General features: G+C 39.3%; 1 protein-coding gene across 2 annotated transcripts in view; it reads left to right on the top strand.

The window, feature by feature from the left end:
- The first annotated feature begins 15,750 nt into the window (after positions 1–15,750).
- Positions 15,751–23,907, top strand: part of ALKBH8 (alkB homolog 8, tRNA methyltransferase) — a 51,644-nt gene continuing 43,487 nt past the window's right edge. For both annotated transcript variants that reach the window (XM_088140637.1, XM_088140636.1), the window contains exons 1-4: positions 15,751–15,790; positions 18,662–18,849; positions 19,872–20,112; positions 21,652–21,783. In XM_088140637.1, coding sequence (XP_087996763.1) covers positions 18,715–18,849; positions 19,872–20,112; positions 21,652–21,783 — 508 coding nt within the window. In that variant the 5' untranslated portion in view covers positions 15,751–15,790; positions 18,662–18,714. The remainder of the gene's footprint in view (positions 15,791–18,661; positions 18,850–19,871; positions 20,113–21,651; positions 21,784–23,907) is intronic.

The raw sequence follows: 23,907 nt of genomic DNA, 5'->3' as shown, positions 1-23,907 counted from the left end.
GCATGAACGAAGGAAAATTTAAAATTGTCAAAACAGAAATTAAGTTTATTAAATTGGATGTTTTAAGAATAAGCAAATTGAAGTAGATCAGATTTGGTGAAAGGTGATAATTATATGATATACTTTTCAGACCATACAGTATAAAAAATGGAATAGTAAGAATTCTGAGAAAGGACACAACCCCATGCAGGATCATATCTATTAGAACTAGTGGATATTCAGTGAACATCAATGCTATACAAATGTATGCTCCCACTGTAGACACAGCGATAGAAAGTACAAGAGATATTAGATGTAGCACCTAGAAAGGACATAGTACTTGTGGACAATTGGAATACAGAAGTCGAAGATATGGGAGAACATGGAAAATTCAGGAAGGTTTAGGGTAGATATAATAATGCAAGAGATAGGTTAAACAAGTAATAAGCTATCACATAGCCAGAGAAAGATGGATGGAGAGTGAAAGCTTTGGGTAACAAAGACTATAACCAGACTTTCAGTATCAAGCAAGGAAAGACAAGGAAAGATATCTCAAACAAGAATGTCAACAAAAAGTTAAAACAAAATTTTTCCAATGGTAACAGATATTGAGAAAGAGAAAGAGCAAGTATATAGATAACTTTGAACTATTTGAACCGTTAGCAAGTTTCCATGGATTGCAAGAAAAACCACCCAGTTATTCCTGGCCCAAATAAAGACTCATTGCCCACTTGAAGCCATGAACAAGAAGCAAACACTCACATACTTTTGGATGTGCATGAGTAGTTGATGAACTAGGTGGTGATGGGAATATACTTGGCAAAGTTGCAGGTAGTAGAAAAAGGGAAAGATAATGGATAAGGTGGATGAATGGGTTTAAGGAAATCATTGCACCTTTCATGGAAAAGCTAGATTATCCTTGGAGACAGGCTGAGAAGGTGAACATTTGTCCATACAATTGCCAACTTTTAGGTCTGACCCAATGGCGCCTAATTAAACAAACAAGAAATCCACAAGCACATATTTTAGCATTTTGCTTAACAGAAAAGGAAAATAAAATCTGAAGTCAAAGCTCATAATGATTATGAGTAAAAGCCACGGTTGCACAGTACTTTGGATTTGATTTAGAATAAGTGCTTTGGAACACTCAGGAACATGAATGTAGACCCTGTATATGATTCATTAAAGCAGCCATGTATGTTTCCAAGATCATGAAAACAGATGTGGCTGCATTAATGAGCCATTGTCAGGCATTTACTCTTCTGAATCAAACCTGAAGCATTTCACAGTCCTATTTAAATTATGCAAACAGGTAATATACTTAACACTGAGATAACCGTAACTTTAGAAAAAGACTTTTGAAATGAAAATTGTTAAGCTAGAAAATATCTTCCTGACACTTTATTTGCACAACCTGAGTTATTTATCCCTGCGTACTAGAAAGCAGAAAATTGTGATAGGCGTTGCTCACAAATTTAGTAGACTTTTGTTTTTGGGCCATCAGGACAAAGTTAGAAATATATAATGTCCATTCTGTTCATTTCTCATATAGCTATGCTACAAGCACGCCTTCCCTAATTTGGCTTCTTCTAGGGAAATACAGTTTTTTTGTTCTGACAAATATTGATTTGGCAAGAAACCAAGTAGTAGTCTGGTCTTAGTTTAAGTATGCAGGTAAATGTATGTGCACTTGTCTGTGTGTGTAGTTTTTATTCACTCCTAGAACTGGGAAAAAAATGCACGATCCATCACAGCATTAAACTCCTCCATCTTCTCTTTTAAACTTTTTGAAAAGGAATCTTAGCAGCTCATAAACTCTACCATCAAGAGCTATAGCAAAAAGTGTAATTTTTTTCACAGGATGGAGATGTGATCATTCTTAGAAGCTCTTGCTTGTTGGCTTTCTCATGGCTCTCAACTCTTCCTAGAAGCGGAACTCAAATTCTTTAGTTGTAACTTAGATGTAGCTTGTTTCTGTTCTATCTCCCTGGAGCTTTCATTACCTGCTTTCTACCCTGCTAGCTGCTCCACTTAAGCTAGGAGTCACCATGCCATCAGTAGATCCCAAACACATCTACCAGAGCAAGGCACCTGGATACCTGCCCAGATCCTGCTTAACTATTCCTTCTCTAAGGAATAGTTTGGGACATATTGACCTTATAATTCAGTTGGTGTTTGGGGAACAATATTTCTCCACTATCCTCATCCATAAATCAAGAAAAACTCTCAAGGTCTCCTCAACCTAATTCTCCACAGATGTGTGGGGAAAGCACTTTTCAAAACTCCTGGTGAGAGCAGCTGTCACAGCTCCACTGGGAACATCAGGCTGAATCTACATGCATTCTAAAGAAGTAGCTTGGCACCCATTCAATGCTCTAATATTAGCATGCTGAGTTACCTGTGAAAAAGCCACTCTGGACTCAGTTATCCCAAAATCTGAAATATTACACCTACTTTTGTGGGAGTAAGCCTCAAGAAATGCTATGGAACACACTTCAGAATAGGTTTTAAAGAACTGCAATGTAAATTACACTCACTTCCCACTGAGGTTAATGCTGGAGTCTAAATTATTTAAGGATGGAATGCTTACAGCAGCATAAAAAGAACGAAGACAGGTGCTTCGGAGCCAGAAGCACAGAGGACCCCCTGGCGCCCCCCTTCCCACCTACTCCTTAGTCCGTGTCTTCAACAATTCCATTCTGCAGGGCCGGCTGTGGTATCTGGGACACTAAAACCTGGATAATCCCTAGATGACAGCAGAGAGAGTTCTCCATTTCTCTGTTTCCACAAAATAATTTTGTTGCAATTAAAAAAAAAGAAATATAGAGAAAATGCAGAGAACACCCCCCAGAGTAATACAGTAAACACAATTCAACACAATTAGTTCATAACTAATTAGTTAATTTCAGAATAATATTGTAACACATATAAGTAGATGCATGGGTAAATATTTTCAGGTTAAAGATGTCAATGTTATCTTGAATATATCCCAGAATAAAGGAATCTTGGTTATATCATACAGAGACTGGAAAAGTATTATTATCCCATATATCACAGTGTGTAACTTACCGATTTTTAAAAAGGCTGTTTTTTTCTATTAATCAAAAAAAATGACACCATACCTTTTGGCACAGATTTCGTATCTTACAAGCATAGATACATTTTTATGTGTAATTTGATGCATTGCTATTCAATGATTAAATGAATATAAGGTATATCCAGGTGATTTATATCAATTTAGTATGTTAATTCTCTGGGGGGTTTTTCCCCGTATCTGTTCATTTTTAAATTTGTTCTAGTGTTATATATTACTTTATAGGTAATTTTTTGCTGGATTTCTGCAGCCCATGCCTAGGGCTCCAATAACAGCTGGAGTGGGTAATGGGAAAAAGGGAGCTAGTGGGGGAAAACCTGCAATTGTTACTACCTGCCCCTCCAGAGCTGTTCAGCATGCAGAGCTCCAGCAGAGGCCTGGAGGCCCTTGCACCTTCCGAGTGATCACTATTGGCCACTCTGTTTGTTTGTAAAAGGGAGAAAAAAAACAGGCACAACAAAACTGGGATATAAGCAAAGAGATGTATCTGACTCTGCCTGGGGGTCAGAATTCTACAACCTCAAAGAAGTTTAATTTATGAGTAAGCCCCACTGAAATACATAGGAGGAGTAGACATGTAAGGCTGTACTGTGACCAACATGGGACTTATTTCTGAGTAAACTGGTACAGGAATGGACTGCAGTCCTACAAAACCTTATCTAGAACACTAGTTGACTGGACACCATTGTGCTAAGTTGTATATGGGATCTGCTTGATTTTGGTTTAAAGCATTGAATGAACCCAGCCATTGTAGTTTATGAATTATGACTTACAGCTTAGTGTAGTGCTTGTTGCTTATTCAGCCATGGTTTAGCAAACAGTGTCTTACAGCAACATGTGAACTACATTACTGATTACATTGGGACTTTCCAATCAATATGCATAGGGTAGGATTAAATGTCTGTAATGCTACAGCCTCTCACCTGAGCATAGGCCACACTGAATATAGCCAAATATAGATGCGTAGGACTGAGCGTACAGCTACTAAGGCTCTAACCACTGGGCAGTTGGCTGCAAATGAGAACAACATTGAGGTAAACTAGCCAACCATATCTCGATACATTGTGTAAATACAGCCTATGTGGTTAATTGATGGTTCAGTGTGTCCATATAGTTCAATGCCAACCCCCAAAATGGGTTAATCATGTTACTCAATTGAACAAACCATGGTTAAGGTACAGGAAAATGTATTGTGTGAACACAGCCACCATTTCAGTCTTACACAGAAGGAAATTAGTGACCTCTTCCTCCTCAAGCCATTGTATGAACAAACCACTCATAAGTCTTGAGATAGCCATTCCACAGCCAGCTTTTGCTCCAAACTATGGTTAGATTAGAACAACTGGATCTGAGATACAAAATCCAGGAGGCTTTATAGGGGAGCATATGTTTGCTGCCATCTACTGGTAATCTAGAGTTTTGCATCCCAAATCTGTTAGTCCTAGAGCCTGTTCAGTGGTTAGATCCATACTGGTACAAAAGTAAATTGTCTTTGTCCTAAGGAATTTTATGCAAGAGTGGGGAGTCTCTTGTTCTCTTACATGGGGAATACAGGAGGAGGAGGAAGAAAAACATTCCTCCTTTGAACACTGAATTTGTCCTTTTAAAAGTCTGTTGAAACAAATGAAGTCATGATTCAGAGAGCACCTTAAACCCACCTGCTTTATTGTTCTCCTGTTCCACTTCTCTGCAATATTGTGTTCTTTCTCCAGGTGGGTTTTTAAGTCAGCTCTGCTCTGTTTTATTCATATTTTACTTTGTGGAGCTCAACTGTAATGTTATTTGTTTCATGACCCCACATCAGAATAAAGAGGCAATCAATAATAAATAACAAGCGCATTTGTGACACCCTAACCTCCCATGGGCTGGAAGAAAATGTTTACGCCACAACACTAGCACAATCCTATCCACAGCTATCCAGCAGCACGCTCCATTGAAAGCCAGGGATTTTCTCCCAGGTAAAGCACGTGTAGGATCGCCTTCTTAAAATGGTCAGCTCTGAAAGCGCCACAGAAACGCTAACGTCTGAATAAAATGAACTAAGGGGAAAAAACGCAAATTGCACAAAACAGGAAAGTCTGTTTTCTCTCGGTACTCACCTTCTTCGGCGCCTCTTTCCCGCCCTTAGCTAAACGGCAAGGGTGTCTTTTGGAGGCAGAGTGTAATCCCCTCTCTTCCCCCCCTCCCCCTAAGTACAGCCGCGGTGATCCGCCAATATCCAGGAATCGACTAGGGAAAACCACTCCGACAGAGCGGGCCGTGCAGGAAACGACGGATGCCCCAAAGCCACAATCAATAACCGCAATGCCGCCGCCCCCTCCTCCCATCTGCTGGCTCGGTCGTGCAGATGGTGGAACGGGGCGCGGGGTAACCGCTGCGCCCCAGGAGCTCGCGCCGCTCGTTATGATTAATTGATTGCCAGTCGCTAGGCGACCCGCGCCGGGGCTTAAAGCACCCCTCCCGCGCGCCCGAGATCAACACTACTAGCACCAGCAGCAGCAGCCTACTCGGCCACTAAAAAGAAAAGCCCCCGAATGCGAGCAACGCCTGGGGTAGGGAATTAAACAGCTCGCGCGCTGCCCGCTGCAATAACCCACGCATCACTTCGATGCAGCGCTGAGGTGCAAGGAAAAAGAAGGGCCAGGTTTACGGGGGGCCATGCCAAGGGTGGGGGTTCCCCGTCTCGGAGATTTCCGCAGCTGCAACCATAAAGGGGGAGTCTGAAGAAAAAGTAACCCTACCCCAGCCCTTGCCGCTTACTCACCCCTCTGTTAGCCACCACAGCGCCACCCCACCGCTGTCTCAGAAGCCCGCCTAGCCGAGCTTTCTCGCGGCAGCGACGAGAGCCGGTGGCGCTGCCGGAATGTGGGTCACCCGCAGGCTTCAAGGAGGAAGAAAAACCGGCCACCCCACAGACAGCAGTCGCCGCGCTGGGGCCAGGTGAGGCGCAATCGCTGCCAGCAGCCTGGAGAACGGGAGCCGCGCGCTCGTCCCGCCGCCTGCCGACGAGCACGGAGAAGTGCGAGGCGAGAGAGGAGCGCGGAGCGTGCCTGGGGAGCGAGGGTCGGGCCTGCTCTCGGGTGAAGCCAGCCTGCTTAGGGTTAGGCTAATTGAGTAAACAGCGTTAGCCAGGAAGCCGGTTGTGCGAACGCAGCCTTTGCCGGCCTGGTTCTGAGGAGAACCTAAGTTTGGGCTTCTGCGTTTGGATCGTTCTCTGTCCCAAAGACATTTCCCGCTGGTAGAAAACAGCTTGCCCAGGACCTGAGTTGTAGTTTGGCCTTTTTCTTCACGTGCTCGTGATCCAGGCACCAGGGACTTTAAGCCTAAAAGCTGAGTAGCAATTTCCCAGGCAGCCTAGATGGATTCCCAAGGATTAAATTGAAGATTCCTGCCAAGGAAGTGCTTTTTTCACGTTAAACATATTTATTTGCATGATGCGAACTTGCCTTTTGGGGTTTATATTCCTTTCCCCGAGTACATTCCTTTAGAAATGCTCCTTTAATCAAGGGTAAGGGGCCCATCTATAGTCTGTAGTGGGATAGAGGTTTTATTCCCACAAGCAATCTGAACTTGGCAGACTTGCCACTGAACATGCAATGGTAAAACCCTTGACTAAATTCACACATGACGCTGAGCTGGAGCTACCATGTGAAATGTTTTACTTACAGTTTTGATTACAAAATGCTGGTGCAGTTATCAAATCTCTAAATGACTCACAGGAGCAACATCGTGCTCAATAAAGCAGTAAGCATGCAAACCATAATATCTGAATAATGACACAATTAAACAATCATTGTATTCTGATCATAAAACCACAGAACATGAATCATGAGAACCTAGAACTTCTTACATACCCAGATCTCTCTATGTGGTCTCTGAATGCCCCTTGAAAGAGCCAGGTCTTCAAGAAAACGTCTAAATTCCAGTAGTAAGGGTTGGGAACTTGCTGTGTGGACCCAGTTAATGTTCAGTATGGTGTGTGAACACAGTGAAGGCTTAATGCAATGTGTGAACCCGGCCACTGAATCCAACATTCTGTTCCTGCAGAAAGTGAACACGACCACATTAATATTCTGTTGAGAGATCTAGCCTAGGTGCACACATGGTGCTAAGCCATAATGTGGTTTGTTTTATTTCAGCTTAGTGCTTTCTGTGTGACTTATAAGGGCTTATATCTTTGCATATTGTGTGGCTAACCCAGTTGTCTCTTCCATAGATCATGGTTAAGTTTAATGCAGTGCAGTGTGTATTCACACTGTAGGCTTAGCTTCCTCAGTTCACAGCCTTGCAAAGCGTGGTGCCTCTCCCAAATGCCCACAGTTTTCCTTTTAGTTGGGGAATGTCATTCTGGTCTTAAGACTCAGCAAGTCTCTCCCCCCCCCCCCGCCCCATTGCGGTGTTTAAGTAGGAATGCCCCAGTCCTCTAAGTGCTCCATTTATTTTGGCAAGGCTTCTGCCAACAGAACAGTTCAAGGACTGGGCAACCAATTTAGCACCTTAGAGGAATAAGCAACCAGGGACTGCTTACATTCTTAATTAAACTTGTAAGTATGGCCCTTAAATACCATCTTGGACTATAGCCAAAAAATACATTGCTTCAGTCAGTGCCAAATGCCAAATGCCATTTAGGCTTTCAGTATATTCAGCACTTCGTAGTGCCTTAAAAGACTCACACATGCTGTTTCCAAAGAAGTCATACTTGCAACACAGGGTAGGAAGGGCTTTCATTGAAACCACCTATTTACTTGCTGCACCCATGATGTTGTCTGTTGTGGCCTCCGTGAAATTGCTGATCTCTCACTGCAGCAAGGACTAAGCTGCTGCGGGGAAACATTAGTAATAAATGTTGCTGTGTTAGTTCAAACACAATGTTTCTTTGAGTTTCCAGAGAGGTGGTTGTGTTAGTCTTTCGCAGCAAAAACAAAGTAAACTTAAGCAAAAATAGATCAATTACTCCCTATGTTACCATAAAGCTGTTTACTGTTGTTCTTTTAAGAGGCTCTGCAGGTGAATTTTGTTACAAAGTGAAGGATGTAGGGCAGAATTGCATGAGAACCCGAACCCCTTTTTCCAATCCCTGGAGCTTCCTGTAATACACTTAGCCAAAACCAACACGATGATTTGAGGTGAGAATTCTAGTGTAAGTTGTAAAATAGCTTTTCTTTTTTTAAATTTAAGAAAACAAAAAGAGAAGCAGAACTTCCTAGTTTCATCCACTTTGCACCATCACCTCACTCTCTGTGGCCCTCACCTTCCACCCAAATGTTGTACCAAGCAGGTTGCCCATCTCTTTGTGAAGGGAAGGGCTAGCCCTATCATTTGACTAAATGAGGAAAATGATTATGGTAACAGATGATAGAACCTAGAGAAGGAATGCAAAGTGTTAAAAGAAAAAGGCATGTAAGCTGTAGGTTTTGATTTGCTACCAGCTGCCATCAGGATGTCAGCCTTTTGAGGTTGGCTGGGTCAAGAAACAGACACCTCTGGGATTGCAGGAATGCTATTTTATTTTGAAAGAGCCTTTAACAGAATCTTAAAAGGACAACTAGGTCAAGGTGGGGCTGTTCTGAGTCTCTTTTTCATGCTTTCTACTTTTCCATGATTCGGTAACTGTTTTCCCTCTCCCATCTTCTTCTCAAGGCCATAGCTAAATTCTTCTATGCAGGTGTAATGGAGGATGTTGCTAGTGTGGAAGTAAAATTCAGTCACTAGTTTGACTAGTTTTTACACATGGAATTGGGGGAAGTCATGAGTTTCTTTTTTTCAGAAATGCACAATGTTGGTCTGGTTCTAGATGTTCCTAAAAGTTCTTACTTCATTATACTTTTTAATATAACAGAAGGGGGATATTTTTAACACTTAACTGGAGAATGCTCTTAATAATTACATGTAATTTTAATTACATTTGAAATAAACAAGATCAAATTTCCTTACCCAATAGAGTGCAGTAAAGACCAAGAATGTCCATAAATTTAGTAAAGTTATACATCTCAGTTTTACTCCATAAAAATGATCATCTCTGATTTTTTCTTCTCTTATGGGTATGAAACATGAATTAGCTCATTTAGTTAATTAAGCCTTCTGAAAATTTGTATTTAAGAAATATAGCCTTGCAATGAATGCTTTTGCATTTTGTATTTGACTGAGCAGAGACCCGGGACATAATGGTCTGTTGTATACCGACCTGCTCAGAAATGTCCAGGGGATGGGTCAAAATGGGCAAGATGGCATCTGTGGTGTCACCAGGGGTATCTGCAAGGATTCCACCTCCTCCCCCAGAGGATTGTTATGCAGATAAAAGGGTGGTGCTTCAATTGCATGGTTGTAACTGCCATTTTGACTTTTTGACCTCCTTCCTGCTCACACCACTGGGTATCATGATGCAAGTCCTGCCTTGCACTATAATGCTGCATTTGACATCATGCTCATTTTGATCCCTGCCCAGTGGATGTTGCTTGACTCAGCATCAGAGAGCTTTGAAAAGAATGCAAGTTTATCAAAAGAGGGGTGACCTTCGCTCTCCCTAAAGATCAGAGGTGAGCAAATTGGTTGAATGCTCACAATGTTCCAAGCTATGCTTCTACCCACATTGCTTGTTATTTCACTTAAACGGGTTAACATCTCCTTCAACGTGGTCTGTTTGACTTCATATTTTCACGCACACTCTTTTTAGCTTGTGTGCTAAAATAATATGATTTAATGAGCAGTGAACAACAATTTATGATGAAATTAGAACAATAAATAATAATAATGAATTACCCCACTGTGGTTGCCTAACTGTCACTAAAGGCTGAAAGTGCTCTGGAACAGTACTACTTCAGCTTGCTTCCAGAAAGCAAGGAAGATTGGAGCTATACACACTTCTGAGGATAAGATGCTCCCTAGAGTGGACACCACCACCAAAAAGCCTGTTGGCTTGTCCACACCTTGCGAGGAGGGTGCCCTCAAGAACCCCTCTAGATGTCTGTACAATATAGACAGATTTCGTTTTGGCAAACAATAATGTACCATTTTGTCAAGCTTATATAATAGCCAGGTATACAGATAAGCCATTAATGGTTTATTGACTAAATCACACTTGGTTGCTAAACATGCTATTTTTGTTTTGTTTTGTTGAAAACACACACATTATGGCTTAATACGATGTGTGATATTTAAATATGTAAATCTTGTCATACATTTAGCATTTCTATCAGACATGTCCTTGAATTCAGATGGCATAGAGAAATATATATGTCATTCATATACTTAACTCCTAGATTATCTCTCTTAGTGCTTTTTATAGACATCGGGTAGAGCTTTGGTAATTATTATACGCTTAAGTGTTGTACTGTAACAAGCTCATAGGTGAAGAGAGATTTATTTATTTATTTATACTTCAAATTTAGATACCGCCCATCTCACAAAAAGTGACTCTGGGAGGTTCACAATAAAACAGCACTAAATAATAAAATACAATAAAACACAATAAAACTTATTATAATAAAAATTATTATACATTTTTGTACTTAAGAGATATGTAGTGGTAAATTTAAGTACTTCCACATATAAGCACACTCATACACATACAAGGGATAGGATTTACTACCAAGTAAGCTTGGAAGGCTCCAGAGTGCAGGAAATACGTGGGCTGCACTGTTAATTTACAGAGCATTAATGAAAATTCAGGAAGGGCTTCTAATCAGGGAGGGTCTGCTGTGACTTCCAACTGGTATGGAATTGGCAAAGTAAATCATGAACAGTACATTCGTACTTGAAGATTAACAATCTCTTCATGTAGTCAGCTAATTGTAGTGTCAGATTTTCAAATGATTTCAAGCTTTGTAGCTGAATGCTGGTGTTCTCTCATTGGAAAAACTGGAATTCATTTGTAAGTTCGACAATATCAGAGTAGAAATAGGTCTGAACCGCTCTAAATTGTTTTACACTTCTATATAATCCTTCCTTCCTTCCTTCCTTCCTTCCTTCCTTCCTTCCTTCCTTCCTTCCTTCCTTCCTTCCTTCCTTCCTTCCACCATGATTTTATTGAATTAACCATTTCCCTGAGATTACACAATCCACGCTAGAGCATCAGCTCCAGTGACTGGACTTACACAACACACTGAATGATAAACTAGACCATTTTTGTGTGAATTCAGCCACATATTTCTAGCTTTCCATTAGTATGTTTTATGTCAGTCATTCACAACTTTGCCTCAGGAAAGCTTCTGCTGTAATAAATTTGCATATAAAATGTAATGTATCTACTTCTTTATTAATATACTCCATTGATCTCAAAGGAACCTAGTTTTGAGTACATTCTTAGCCCTGAAATTCTTGATTGTTACCATAACAAACTGTTCTTGTCAGAGGTCTGAACTGAAAACTGTAGCCATTGTTTAATATTAGGTTAAAGCAGCAGTTCTCAACCAGGGGCTATATGCCCCCTGGGGGCCCTAGGATATTTCAAGGGGGCCACAGGTGAAAAACATGTAATGGAGGGCCACAGCATGTGCCAAGGGGGCCACAGAAAAGCAAAGTGTATTATACTGTAAATACTGTCTTGATGCCAGAAAATGCACCAGTTACTGTCCCATGCCCATATCCTGGACCGGGGGGAGGGGTGGAGGGGGGCGGCACAGGAGAAAAACGAGGTTGGAAGGGAGGCACAGGCAAAAGAAGGTTGAGAAACACTGGGCTAAAGAATGCAAATTGTTCTTTGGTCTTCCTTACCATGACAGAATGTTGTGACACCTTGTTTCTATGACTAAACTTTTCTAGGTGAGAGACTTCCACAAAATCCCACACCTACATTATCTTGAAATGTGAAAGACGGCAAAAGCAAATGTGGACTGATAATGAAAATGCAAAATCAGGTGCTTTATTAGAATGGAAATCATGGGTAATCATTCTTTCTGGTATTCGTATTTCTTCTAGCGTCATCTCTGGTTATGAACCTTCATACAGTTGAAGCAATATGAAACTAGGTTACAGGACGCATTTGTGCCATAGCAGGTTAGACATTAAACAACCACGTTTCTAGCCTACATAATTAGGGATCCAAATCTAAACCTTAGAAACTAGAAACAGCAATATAAAGTATATTGTGATTGTAATACTCACAATTTCTTTTTAGTACATGATTTCATATTTTCAATTTGCAAAATATGGGTTTTTTTAAATAGATAATCCTCTCTATTTTGATAACTTTGTTTTTTACCATGCGCAGTTTAAAAAATTAAATGTAGATTACACATAGAATAAACTCGTACATAGTTCACGGTCTGTCTGGTTTTCTTCCTAAAAAGTGAGAATTCCCTGGTTCTGTGGAGCTTTACTGTGGAGAATTGGTCTTTCTTTCCTTCCTTCCTGGAAGCAGAAATATAGTTTAAATTTAGGTCACTGCATATTTATTAGATCTGCTTTCTGCCTGGTACCTAACTCTACCCAATAAACATTCTGTTACTTCCCATAATTTACGTAATGCTGTCATTTACATATCCCCCCAAGTAGTTCAGAGATCCACTGATTTTAATGAGCTGTACCTTGCATTTGCTTACTGTTCCCATTTAAATCAGTGGGCTTAAAATACATAATTTAAGGTGAACCGTGCAGGAAATTTAACTGTTGTCGCAATCAAATTGTTTGTTTTAAAGCAGAGTTTTGCTGAGGAAGAACATCTATCTCAGGTGGATTTCAGGTGCTGTGAACGTTGCTATCTTATCCACATTTACAGATAGGCTGTGTTTGTACAACATTCTAGACTAAGCTAAAACAGGTCTGGATGATTTTGGGGTTCATAGAAAAAAGGGCCTTGAACCCCCTTGAATTTAAAATTCAATAATATCCCCATCTTGTTTGTTCAGTCTTCTGATCATAGTTTCCCTTTCTTGTACAGTTCAATCTTCTTTAACATGTCATGCCCAGAACTACTTACTGAATTTGAGAAGGGGTCTGAACAATGCAAGGTATTGTGGAGTTCTGCATAATTATTTCTGCTTTGGAGCCACAATTACATTAATGCAGCCTAAAATTACACTTTCCTTTTTAGCAGGAATATCACACTTTTGACACATATTAGCTTGTGATTAACTACAGTTCCAAGACCTTCTTCACACCAAGGCAGGATAGCACCATCCTGTACCTGTACATTTTATTATTTTCCCCAAATGAAGAACTTCACATTTATATATGCTAATTTCATTGTTATTTTTCATCCCAGTATTCTGATCTATCAGGATGAGTTATAGCTTACTGGGTTTTTGCTTATCTGACACAGATCTATAGTTCTGAGCTATCTGTCTATACTTTGAGTCTTGGTCCTCCTTTCACTTCTGGTCATCTACATCATTGCCAAGTTTATTCACTTAGATTTCTGAGCAGGAATGAGTATTTGTAACACACAGTGTAATTCCTTCTGTTCCTTGTGAACAACTGTTATCTTTCATTTGCCATATTCCAGTTGTAGAAGTATCCCACCAGTTCTGTTACAGCTTTTAAATTGAATTTGCTTTTCTGTATTAAGAACTCAGATTCATTTTGTTTCTTTACCATATTCTCAATAGTCAATCAACAGTGAAAACCAGGAACTACTGATAGCAATGTCTTTAAGAAGCCTGCTTGTTTCTGCTGCCTTGTTCAACACAAGTGGAGGAAATTTCTGATCTATTAAATGGGGTCTTCCAGAAAGGTAGCTGTGTTGCAATAAACAGAGCAAAGATTTTGGGGCACCTGAAGAATCAATAGATTTACAGCAACAGAAACCTATGCTGTATGAGTTAATGTCCATTTTATTTAGAATGGACTGTGTTAGAAATAACCGAGCCAGAATGATAATATTTCAAATTTCTGCCTAGCTATTTTTATGCCTTACATCAAATAGGGTGGGTGGGTTGGAAGGGCCAATTGTTGTTCTGTTGTTAAAAGTCAGAATAATTGATTTCATTTAGCTTGAGTTGGGGAATATAATTTTGTTCCTCCGCTGTGGAAATAGGTGATTCCATTTCCAAAACATGGAATCTAAACCCAGGCTGAACAGCCATCTTCAGGGATGCGTTCATTAGGATTCCTGTACTGAGTTGGACTCAGGGGCTTAAACAGTTCCTTCCAATTCTGTGGCTATAATTTTAATTGGAGATAAACTCTATACAGTGCCAGCATCCACAATTTGGATGCGATGTGGCATGTGGTGTCTATTGTGTTTAATAGTTTTATTGCTCCATAGTGGCACGGGGTTGGTGGTGTTTGTTTAATTATGATTACTAGATATGAGCTGCAAAAATCAAGATGAGCAATAGAAGTAGTAGAGATATGCAGAAAATGCTAATTCTTTATCATATGGATTTTTACAGCCCAAATTTGATAGCTTCGGTTTGATAGCTTTTGAATTTCAAATTCATGATATTTTTTTAAGGTGGCAATACTGCCTATCAAAATCAAGAATTTTAGCTTTGCTGGTAGAGGATAGAATCGATTGAATTGCCACATCTTCAGTGATGCCACACTAGAAGATAGTGATTTAATTATGTTAAATTAAATTTGCAGATCAACCAGCAGGAGCAGTAAATGAAATGTGTGGGAAACCCAGTTTTGGATTCTGCTCATTTTTTCACTGATATAAAGGATTAATTTGAACATTCAGTGTTTTAAATTGGGCTTCTTCCCTGTAGGAGGGAAGGCCCTGCATATGAAGGTGGCCACAGGGACTTAAATACTGGCTGTAATACGTGCTTGCTTTTATTTGATGCTAATTCCAGGTGCCCAGATAGAATGCAAAGTTACGCCTAAGAGCTTGTATTATTTTAAAAAATGCAAGTTTCATTTACTGTTGCTAGCCTTTCACTAATTTTAAAGACATACTAAAATCACTGAATTTACAGGGATTTACTTTGCACTGTGGTGTAATGAATAAAGTACTGGGCTAAGTCTGAGAAGATTCAGGTTCAAATCCACCTTCAGCCCTGGACACCTGGTGACTTTCAGTCAGTCTTTTAGGCCAATGTAGCTTATTGTGGGGTAAAAAGAAGGAGATCCCTGCGTAACTTGAACTCCTGGAGGAATTCAACAAAGAAATAGTACCTTAGTTTACAAAAGCATATTTTCATGTATCTGTCCATCCATCCATCCATCCATCCAGTGGACAGCCAAGAAAACAGCAATGGATCATCAAACAAATCAACCCAGAGTTCTCACTCGAGGCACGAATGAGCAGGCTCAAATTATCCTACTTTGGACATATTATGTGAAGACCGAGCTCTCTGGAGAAGGCTCTAATGCTGGGAAAGGTGGAAGGAAAGAGAAGAGGAGGACGGCCAGCAGCAAAGTGGATGGACTCAGTTACAGTGGTGATGGAAGTCCTGAAAGAACAGGTTAGGGATAGATTGTTATGGAGAAAATCTACCTATGTGGTTGCTAAGAATTGAAAACGACTTGATGGCATATAGTCAAAATCAATATTTTGATAGGAACTGAGAAATTGACATACAGGGAAAATTAAGGAAGGATAATATCTTATTTTTTCTATTTAAAAAATGCTGCCTTTAAGTCCACTGAAAAGAAACCAGTATTAGTTACTACGCTTTGAAATCCGGGTACGAAATGAGTACTGTATAAAGCTTTAGGACACTGCTATTAAGGGGTTAAATATCTGAGCGTTCATAAGCATGATGGGAACTGTAGGCAATAAGGTTCATGGGAATTGCAGTTCTGCTCTCTTCCAGCATGGCTGCCTCCTGATAGGTAAGAGGGTACTGATCCGCTATGCTCCTCCTTGAATATAAAATAGCTGAGAAAAGTTATTTTTGCAGGGGAAGGGGGGTAGCATTTAGTTTAGTTTAGGGAGATTTCTATCTCTGACTTAAAGCCTGTATTTGTATCTGAGCTTTTGTGCAATACATGTTGCATTTCGGTTACTGGAAATAGAAATGTTTTGATGACCGAAGCAATTCCTTCAGATATCTGTCCAGATTTCTTAGGTCACCTAATCTGGAGTGGTTGGATTAGATCTAAAAGACCCCAGGTCTCAGAAGACAAAGGGACTCTATTACTAGTCTGCCTGTTACAATTGTTACACTAAGCATTTTTATTTAGTTGGTGGGAGGGAAATCTCTCTCTCTCTTTCCCCCCAGCCCTCCTGACCCAGGACTGGACTGGATACCCTTAACGAACGAGGACACAATTTTATTTCACCACGGTCAGGCACAAGAATTCAGCAGAGTCATTATTAGCAGGGATAGAATTCTTGCAACACAACTTCGAATCACGTGTTGAGGAAACACACAAACACACCCCATGGGGTGGCTGGAGCCCCTTGTGAGATGTGTTTCTGTATGTTTTCTGTGTTGTTGGCTGGATTCACCATCTTGATTTTTAAAAACTTTTACTTGTTTTTCTTTATCTCATGATCGTGCTTTGTTTTGTCTGTTTTACTGAAATCTGCCCAGAGTAGTTGTGGAGTCAGGTGGTGTCTAAATCAAATGTATGATGATGTGATGTTTGAAGAAGAGAGACGGAAAAGCTCTTGGTTGCCAGTTATTTCAGCAGGATGTTTTGAATATTACTACTACTGCCAATAATAATTTATTACATTTATATGCTGCCCTACTCCCAGTGACTCTAGCTTGACCCTAATCATATTTTCCTGAAGATCCAGTGAACACAGCAGAGGTCTCCATTCCTTTCCCTCCTTGTAAATGATGTTAATGACATGATATAGGAAGCTAAGTGCTTGGTCTTTTCTCCAGGAAAAAAAAATCCTGCAAATTAAAGTGGGATTCCCTGATTAAAATGTATTATTAAAATGTATCCAGAGCAGTTGTACTATAAACTTAAAGGCTTGTGTTTGGTGTATGTGTGCTGACACACATATAAGACTTACTCTCAATGCGGATGCAAAAGAATGCAAACTGATGCTTTCTGTATTTTTTATCCCTGCCTGAGAAGGGGTCTGTCAAAATTGTATAATCAGTATTTGCTCTAACCACATTTGAATCATAGTTTTTTTTAAAAATGTGATGATATTTAATAAAGGGCTGTATTTATACTGAATTAAGTTGTTTGTTCTCTCCAGCTGTCAATTGTCTCTTCATTGTCCTATGCTGGTAGTCTTTTCCAGACTTGCTACAACTGAAAGAACACGCCGGGGACTGAGTGTAGGATATATGTAACTATAGGGATTGAGATGCTAGATGTGTTTTTCCAATGAGCCTTACCCATTTATTGTACCACACTTGTCTTACTCATTAAATAATAGTAAAGGTAAATACAACAAGCAAAGCTTGAGCTGTTGTTAAAAGCAAAGTAAAAGAGCTGTGTGTATTTATGTTTAAATAACACCTTTAGAAGCTAAAAAGTACTGAAACGAAATTGAAAATTGTTAGGAGAGGAATGATAAATAGTGATATTGCACCATCTGCTGGTACACAGGACAGTCTTTTAAAATGCTTTGAAGAAAAACAAGCAGTTTTTTTTTTTTAATATTGTGCAGCCTAACCGTATATGCATTTGTTTAGTATCAAATTATTATATGTTCAGTGAGTGTTTCTCACAGGCAAGCAACCTACTTTATTATAAAATACCAGTTTTATAACAGAAATGTCATGTAAGGAGTTAACCTAAATTCTTCCCCAAGAAAAATTGGATTCTGCATCCTGAACACTTTGTACAAATTAAATAGATTTGATTCTTTGAATGATTTATCAAGCTTTCATAATTTGTCAGGGAGAAAGCAAGGAACTGCCATTCTTATCACCATCTGCAAAAAAGCTGTTCAAATCTATTATTTTAGTTTCTTTTAAGTAAGTTTTATTTATAAGCATATCTTTTTGTATGTTTTACATACTTTGGTGCTTCAGCCCTGAAGGGCTCCCAAAGCAGGTAAAAGTGTTTGTTGCTGTAGAATACATTCAGGTTCAACTAAATCCTAAAGTGTAAAATTCCTTAATAATAATAGTAACAGTAATGATAATCATTTGTGGTACATATACGTGCACATTAATCCTTATAACAATCCTACAGAGTATACCATTATTTTTATATATATGTAACTTAAGCAGTGGTGAATCTTGTAAAAAATATCTGAATCAACTTTGATTCCTGGTCACTTCATGGGCAAATCCACCCTTTTTTCTTGGCAACAATACAGGAATAGTTTGCCATTACCTTCTGGGATGACTTTTTGATTTCCCAGCCTAGCATACAATTGTAGGATTTCCAGGGGTCTCCCATCCTAATGCTAACCATATAAGACCCTACTTAACCTTTCAAGATCAGCCAAGGTCAGAACTGCATCATTTTTCCAGCTAGATCCTTGGTCTGTTCAACCTTACAGAATTCTTTAGGTGTCTTGGTCATAGTCTATATCTTGGGTTGGGCCCCCACATGCATATTTTGATGACTACAAATTGTAGTTCAGGTGGAAAAAGATGGCCTTTGAGCTATTTTGAACCCAAAATAGTTAGCTGTTTGTAAATCAAAAGAGGTATTACAGTATATGGAAATAACCTGTAGTATGGAGCACTCACTGAGTTTTCAACAACAACAAAAAAATGATTTGGAATATGGGGGGTTTTTTGGTGTGCTTTTTCAAATTTTGTTTTATTTTTCTCAAAGGAATCCCAAATTTGGCACTTTCTTCTGATAAGTTCCTAGTTGTCCTTTTCAGTATGGAACTAGATGACATCAGTCCACAGAGCCAGAAACTAAGCAAAGCAGAGAAGAAGTTGCGGCAAAAGCAGATGAAGGCCAGATACACCTTACTAAGACATGAGGGTATTGAGTGTGTATCATACCCTACTAAGGTGATTAGAAACTGTACTGCATTCTTTGGTTGGATTCACATACTATATTAAGCATAGTTTATGATTATGCATAGAATATGATTAAAGCAGAGTTGGCTGGATTTGTACAGCGTGCTACGGCAAAACTCAACAAACCACATTTTTTCTTAGTATGGTGCATGAACCAAGTCTGGAGCATGGTTTTAAGAGATGATTTATTGACTACTTATGTGCCATTATCTTGGTGTCAACTCTTATCAACTATATAGGTACATCTCCAGAATTATGTTTTCCCAGTCTGAATTTTAAGGTCTTTCAGTATCTATCGCCACTGTAATCAAGTCCATCCACCTAGCCTATTGTGACTTATCCAACAAACTATGGCTTACTGTGATATGTGATCCAGCTGATGGTTCAATTCATGCATATGCTAAGCCATGATTTTTAATTGAACAAGTGATGGTGGTCTTGCTTGCACACAACGCTAAGTCAGACTATATGAAATTGCATATTTCAGTAATCACTGTGCAAAAACCACCGTGATATAGTGGTTGTGATGTTCTGCTAGGACCAGAAAGGCCCAGTTAGATTGGCCTCAGTCATGGAAGCTCATTGGCTGACTAGCTGATATGGGGTGATTCTCCAACCTACGTCCTAGGGTTGTTATTGTGGGAAAAATTGTGGGAGGGAAAGCTATGAATGCTGCCTTAAGCTCTTGAAGAAAGGTGGGATGCAGATCTAAAAGCCAGAAACAAAGAAGCCATATTGTGAGAATGTTATGTGTGAAGAAGACCGGTGACTTAAATGATACCTAAGTAGATGTGCACACATTTCAATGAGTGCATGAATATTAATTGTAGGACAAAGACTATTTCAAATCCAAAGATTTTATATAGATCTTTAGAATTGATCAAACAGAAGTTCTGGGATAATGATCTCTTTATTATTTTTTTAAATTGTTGTGTTTATGGATACTATTTCCAGATGAACAAACCAGTGCTAATTAGTGATACCTGTGTCTCTTTTATTCTCTCCATCATTAGAGTCTGGTTATTGCCAATGGAGGTCTGGGTAACGGTGTTAGTAGATACCAACTGCACTCTGTGGTAGAAGAATGTGGGTTGGTAGAAACCCTCTTGATGCCCCCAAATAAACCCTATTCATTTGTGCAATATGGAAGGACAGCTGACTCCAAGCAGGCCTATGACGTCCTCAATGGAAAGGAACTAATATTAGAGAACTCCAGCCAAAAGGTTGTTCTGTACTTCAACTTTGTAGAAAAAGGTATTATTGAAGAATCCTGCTCTTCTACCCTGTTTTTCTCAACCTACTGTTAGAGAACTCAGTTCATACCTCAAAGCTCAGGGAGGCATTGATCAACTTTTAAAAATTGGCATGATGGAACCAAAATGAACCATTCTAAGTACCATTTTATCAATGAGATTTTCTGCTAAGCAGATCATGCATCTTCTTCACAATCAGGAATGAGATAATAAAGGTTAACATTGGCCACCTTTTTTGACTTTTGTCCTGCAGGTGTGTTGGACTGTGGTACCTATAACCCCCAGTTAGCATGGCCACTGGCAGGAAATGATAGGTCACATGGTCTGACACGTACGACTGCAGACAGAGCATTTCTGAAGAATGTTTGAATGTGAACATTTTATTGTATGCTGCATCATAAATTCTTTTTACCAAGACTGCTGTTTGAATAAAAGTCTAAACTCACCTTGGACTTAGTTATTGTTATAGTTTTAAGGACAAATTCTTTCCTTTCTCCCTGTATTGCTGTATTTGTTATCTGTCAGCCACAGACTATCAACAAATTTTACGTGTAATGGAAAGAGACAATTGATTGCTGTTGACTTCTCATCTGATTCAAATGCCACAAGTGATGATCTTTGATTTGAAAGAATGATCAGAAAAGCAATGACATTCTCTGGTCCTAAACAGACAATATTTTGTGTAGCACAGCACTGGAAACCAGTCTTGTTTACTGGATATCTTTAGTGTCTCTGTCAAAGATTGTTTTGGATATTACTACTTAATTCACACATATTTTTTTCAGAAGATGTTTTTCAAAATCTTTCTGTTCAGCTAAGTCTTTGATAGACAAAATTAAGTGGGAAGATCATTTTCTATAGGTTTTATCTTAATATAGTGTATGGTTGTGCTAAGGTATCATGTTAAAGCACAATTTAGCATTCCCTCCCCCTTTTCAGTGTGGTATGTTTAAGGATGAAATTGGAATGTCCCACGTCTGGTTTAGCTGAACAAGAAAACATGCTGCCCAACTCTTAACTATGCTTATTCTTAGGTATGGTTCATCATAATATGCCAGTGTCATGAATTATGGATTGAAGTTAGGTTGTTTCTACTAAGCAGAGTTAAGAATAATCATAGTCTGTCTGAGTTTGGACAGTTGCAAAAGGTATGATTAACAGAAATGGAAGCTTCTAAACACCTTACAACTGTGGTATAGGAGAAGGTGTCCAGACTTCATTTGTAATACCAACCTCTGCTATCTTACTCTCCCCAACATTTTGCTCTCCAGATGCATTGATACCTTACTGAGAATTTTGGGAGTTTCTGTTCCAATACATCTGGAGGGAACCAAGTGGGGAAAGCTGGCTTAGCACTATATCTGAAGCAGATTTACTTTATCATTTTAGTGGTGGTGTCTTCCAAGAGAGCATTTGAAAAAACAAACAAAAAACAAGCACAGAACCCGTTAGTTTGAAAATGGTGAGTCTGAGCACCTGAGTTAGAGGAATGTAGAGATGTCATTTTCATGAAAGCTTTTCTTATTTCTTATACTCCTAGTTCCTTGGGAGGATATGACCCCTCCAGTCTTGCCCCCTGGTTTGAGAGTAATTGAGGAGTTGGTTTCAGCTGATGAAGAAAAGGAGCTCCTTGAAAGCATTAATTGGACAGAGGATGAGGTCGTTCCCCATGGTATGTTATTCTAACAGTAAGTAAGCCAGGCTGGGTGGATAATATGATTGAGTTACCATAGAGGCTAAACCCTAAAACCAGACTAACAATACATTTAACAAAACATTTATGATGATGCTTGGCCACCATTTTATATTCTGTACTTCATATTTATATTTTGCATTTGTTTTAATGTTTATATGGAGGGGTTGGTTTATTTTATTTTATTTTATTTTATTTTATTTTATTTTATTTTATTTTATTTTATTTTATTTTATTTTATTTTATTTTTTTGGTTATTGTATACCACCCAGAGTCACATTATTTGAGTTGGGTGGCCTTATAAATCTAGTAAATAAATAAATGTCGCTATGTTACAAAACATCCAGCACCCAAAGAAATAAACCATAATATGGCTTAATGTGATGGCTTGGCTCACACAACATGCTGAGACAACAGCTGGATTCTGACATTCCAAAGTACAAGCTACTCAATCCCATTTTAGCTTGTATTAGTGTATTGTACAAATTTAACTAATTTCAACTGGAAGAGGGGCTTTTTGGAACCTCTCTCTTAAAGTGCCCTGTTGTTTTGCTCAACTCTGCAAGATTACTTTTTGTAGGACTGTTTATTCAGCATGGTAAACAGATATTTTAAATGCCTCTGTATGTCAGAAGTCGGTTCACTTGTGAGAAAAATGTTTGAAAAATGTGTTGCGCCAGGAATGATGAGGTGAATCACAGGCTGGGTTCATATTCAGCACTAAGCTATGACCTTGGGATTGTAGTGGATTGCTCAATGAAGTAGTCAATTCAGGGTATAGTAGCTCTGAAAAAGGGAAATTCTGTGCCAGGGATTATTTGGAAATTAAAATGCCAACCTTGTAATGCCATTTTACAAATTGATGGTTCATCTGAATCTAGAGCAATCTCTACAGTAACAACATTTGAGAATTGATACTACGGTGCTGGAAAACATGCAGAAGAAGGCAAACAAAATAGTCAGTGGATTTGAACATCTTCAGTGCAAGAAAAGCTTAGAATAATTGGGACATTTAAACTTGGAAACCAGGTGACTGAAGGAGGATATGATGGAGCAGTATAAAATCATGCATAGCATAGAGAAAATAGATATGGGGCTTCTCTCCCTCTCTAAACATTAGGACTGTCCAATGAAACTGATTGGAAGTAAATTTAGAACAGACAAAAGGAGGTACTTCATCACATAATACATAATTAACGTATGGATCCATTACCACAAGGCGTGAAGATGGCCAATGATATGAATGATTCTCAAAGGGGATTGGATCTATTTTTGGAGGACGGGTCTGTTGGGGGCTGGAAGTCTTGTAGACTCAGTGGTACATTTGGTTAGGGGTAGCCTATCTCCTAAATACCAGGTACAGGGGAAGAGTAGCAGAAGAGGTGTACACCTCTGTCTCTTGCTTGCGAGGTCTCCAGAGGCACGTGCTTGGCTGCTGTAGGAAATAAAATGCTGCACTAAAATAAGCCTCTTCTGCTACTCTTCCCCTGTACCTTTTTGGTAGCAAAGCTGAACACTGAGATCACCTCCTCTTGCCAGTATGGTTGCTACTTGGCCAGTGGTAGGTTTAGCTTTTTTTAGGGTCAAAAAGCCCCCTGCCACCTCCGGCTGTTGTGGAAGTTGCTGTTTTAGCTGCTTTGGAGCTAAGAGCCAGGTAGCAGTGCCAAGCAATATCCACCTTGGCTCAGGCTGTGCTAATTGGGGCTGATTAGAAGCACTGGGAAAAGTGGTCAGGATTATATTGAAGATGAGGGGAGGGTGGACAGAGCCAAGTATGCTGCTTTGAAATAAAGGAAGGGCAGGAGTGTAACAAAGAAATAAAATATTATTACTACCACCACTAGTAGGAGTTTTGATAATAAATACGCATGTATAAGAAAGAGTTCACTGAAAAGGCTGTTTGAATTGAGGTGGGCTATAAATATTGCGAAATAAATACACTCATTGTGATTGGCAGATGTGAAATTCGTTTGTGCATCTTCCATCTGCTAGTAAAGCAATTTGCAAACATCGCTGACGTACTTCATGACTTGAACAAAGCTATTTTACCCAGGGCAACAGAAGCGTGAGTGAATCTTTCACGTATGTCCATGTGCCCAAATT

Source organism: Python bivittatus, unplaced genomic scaffold, assembly GCF_059951505.1.
Source record: "Python bivittatus isolate LINGU-HERP-01145 unplaced genomic scaffold, Pbiv_v1 ctg000340_np1212, whole genome shotgun sequence".
Lineage (NCBI taxonomy): Eukaryota > Metazoa > Chordata > Lepidosauria > Squamata > Pythonidae > Python > Python bivittatus.
Note: the sequence above shows the minus strand (reverse complement) of the source record. Positions and strands in the feature narration are given on the sequence as shown.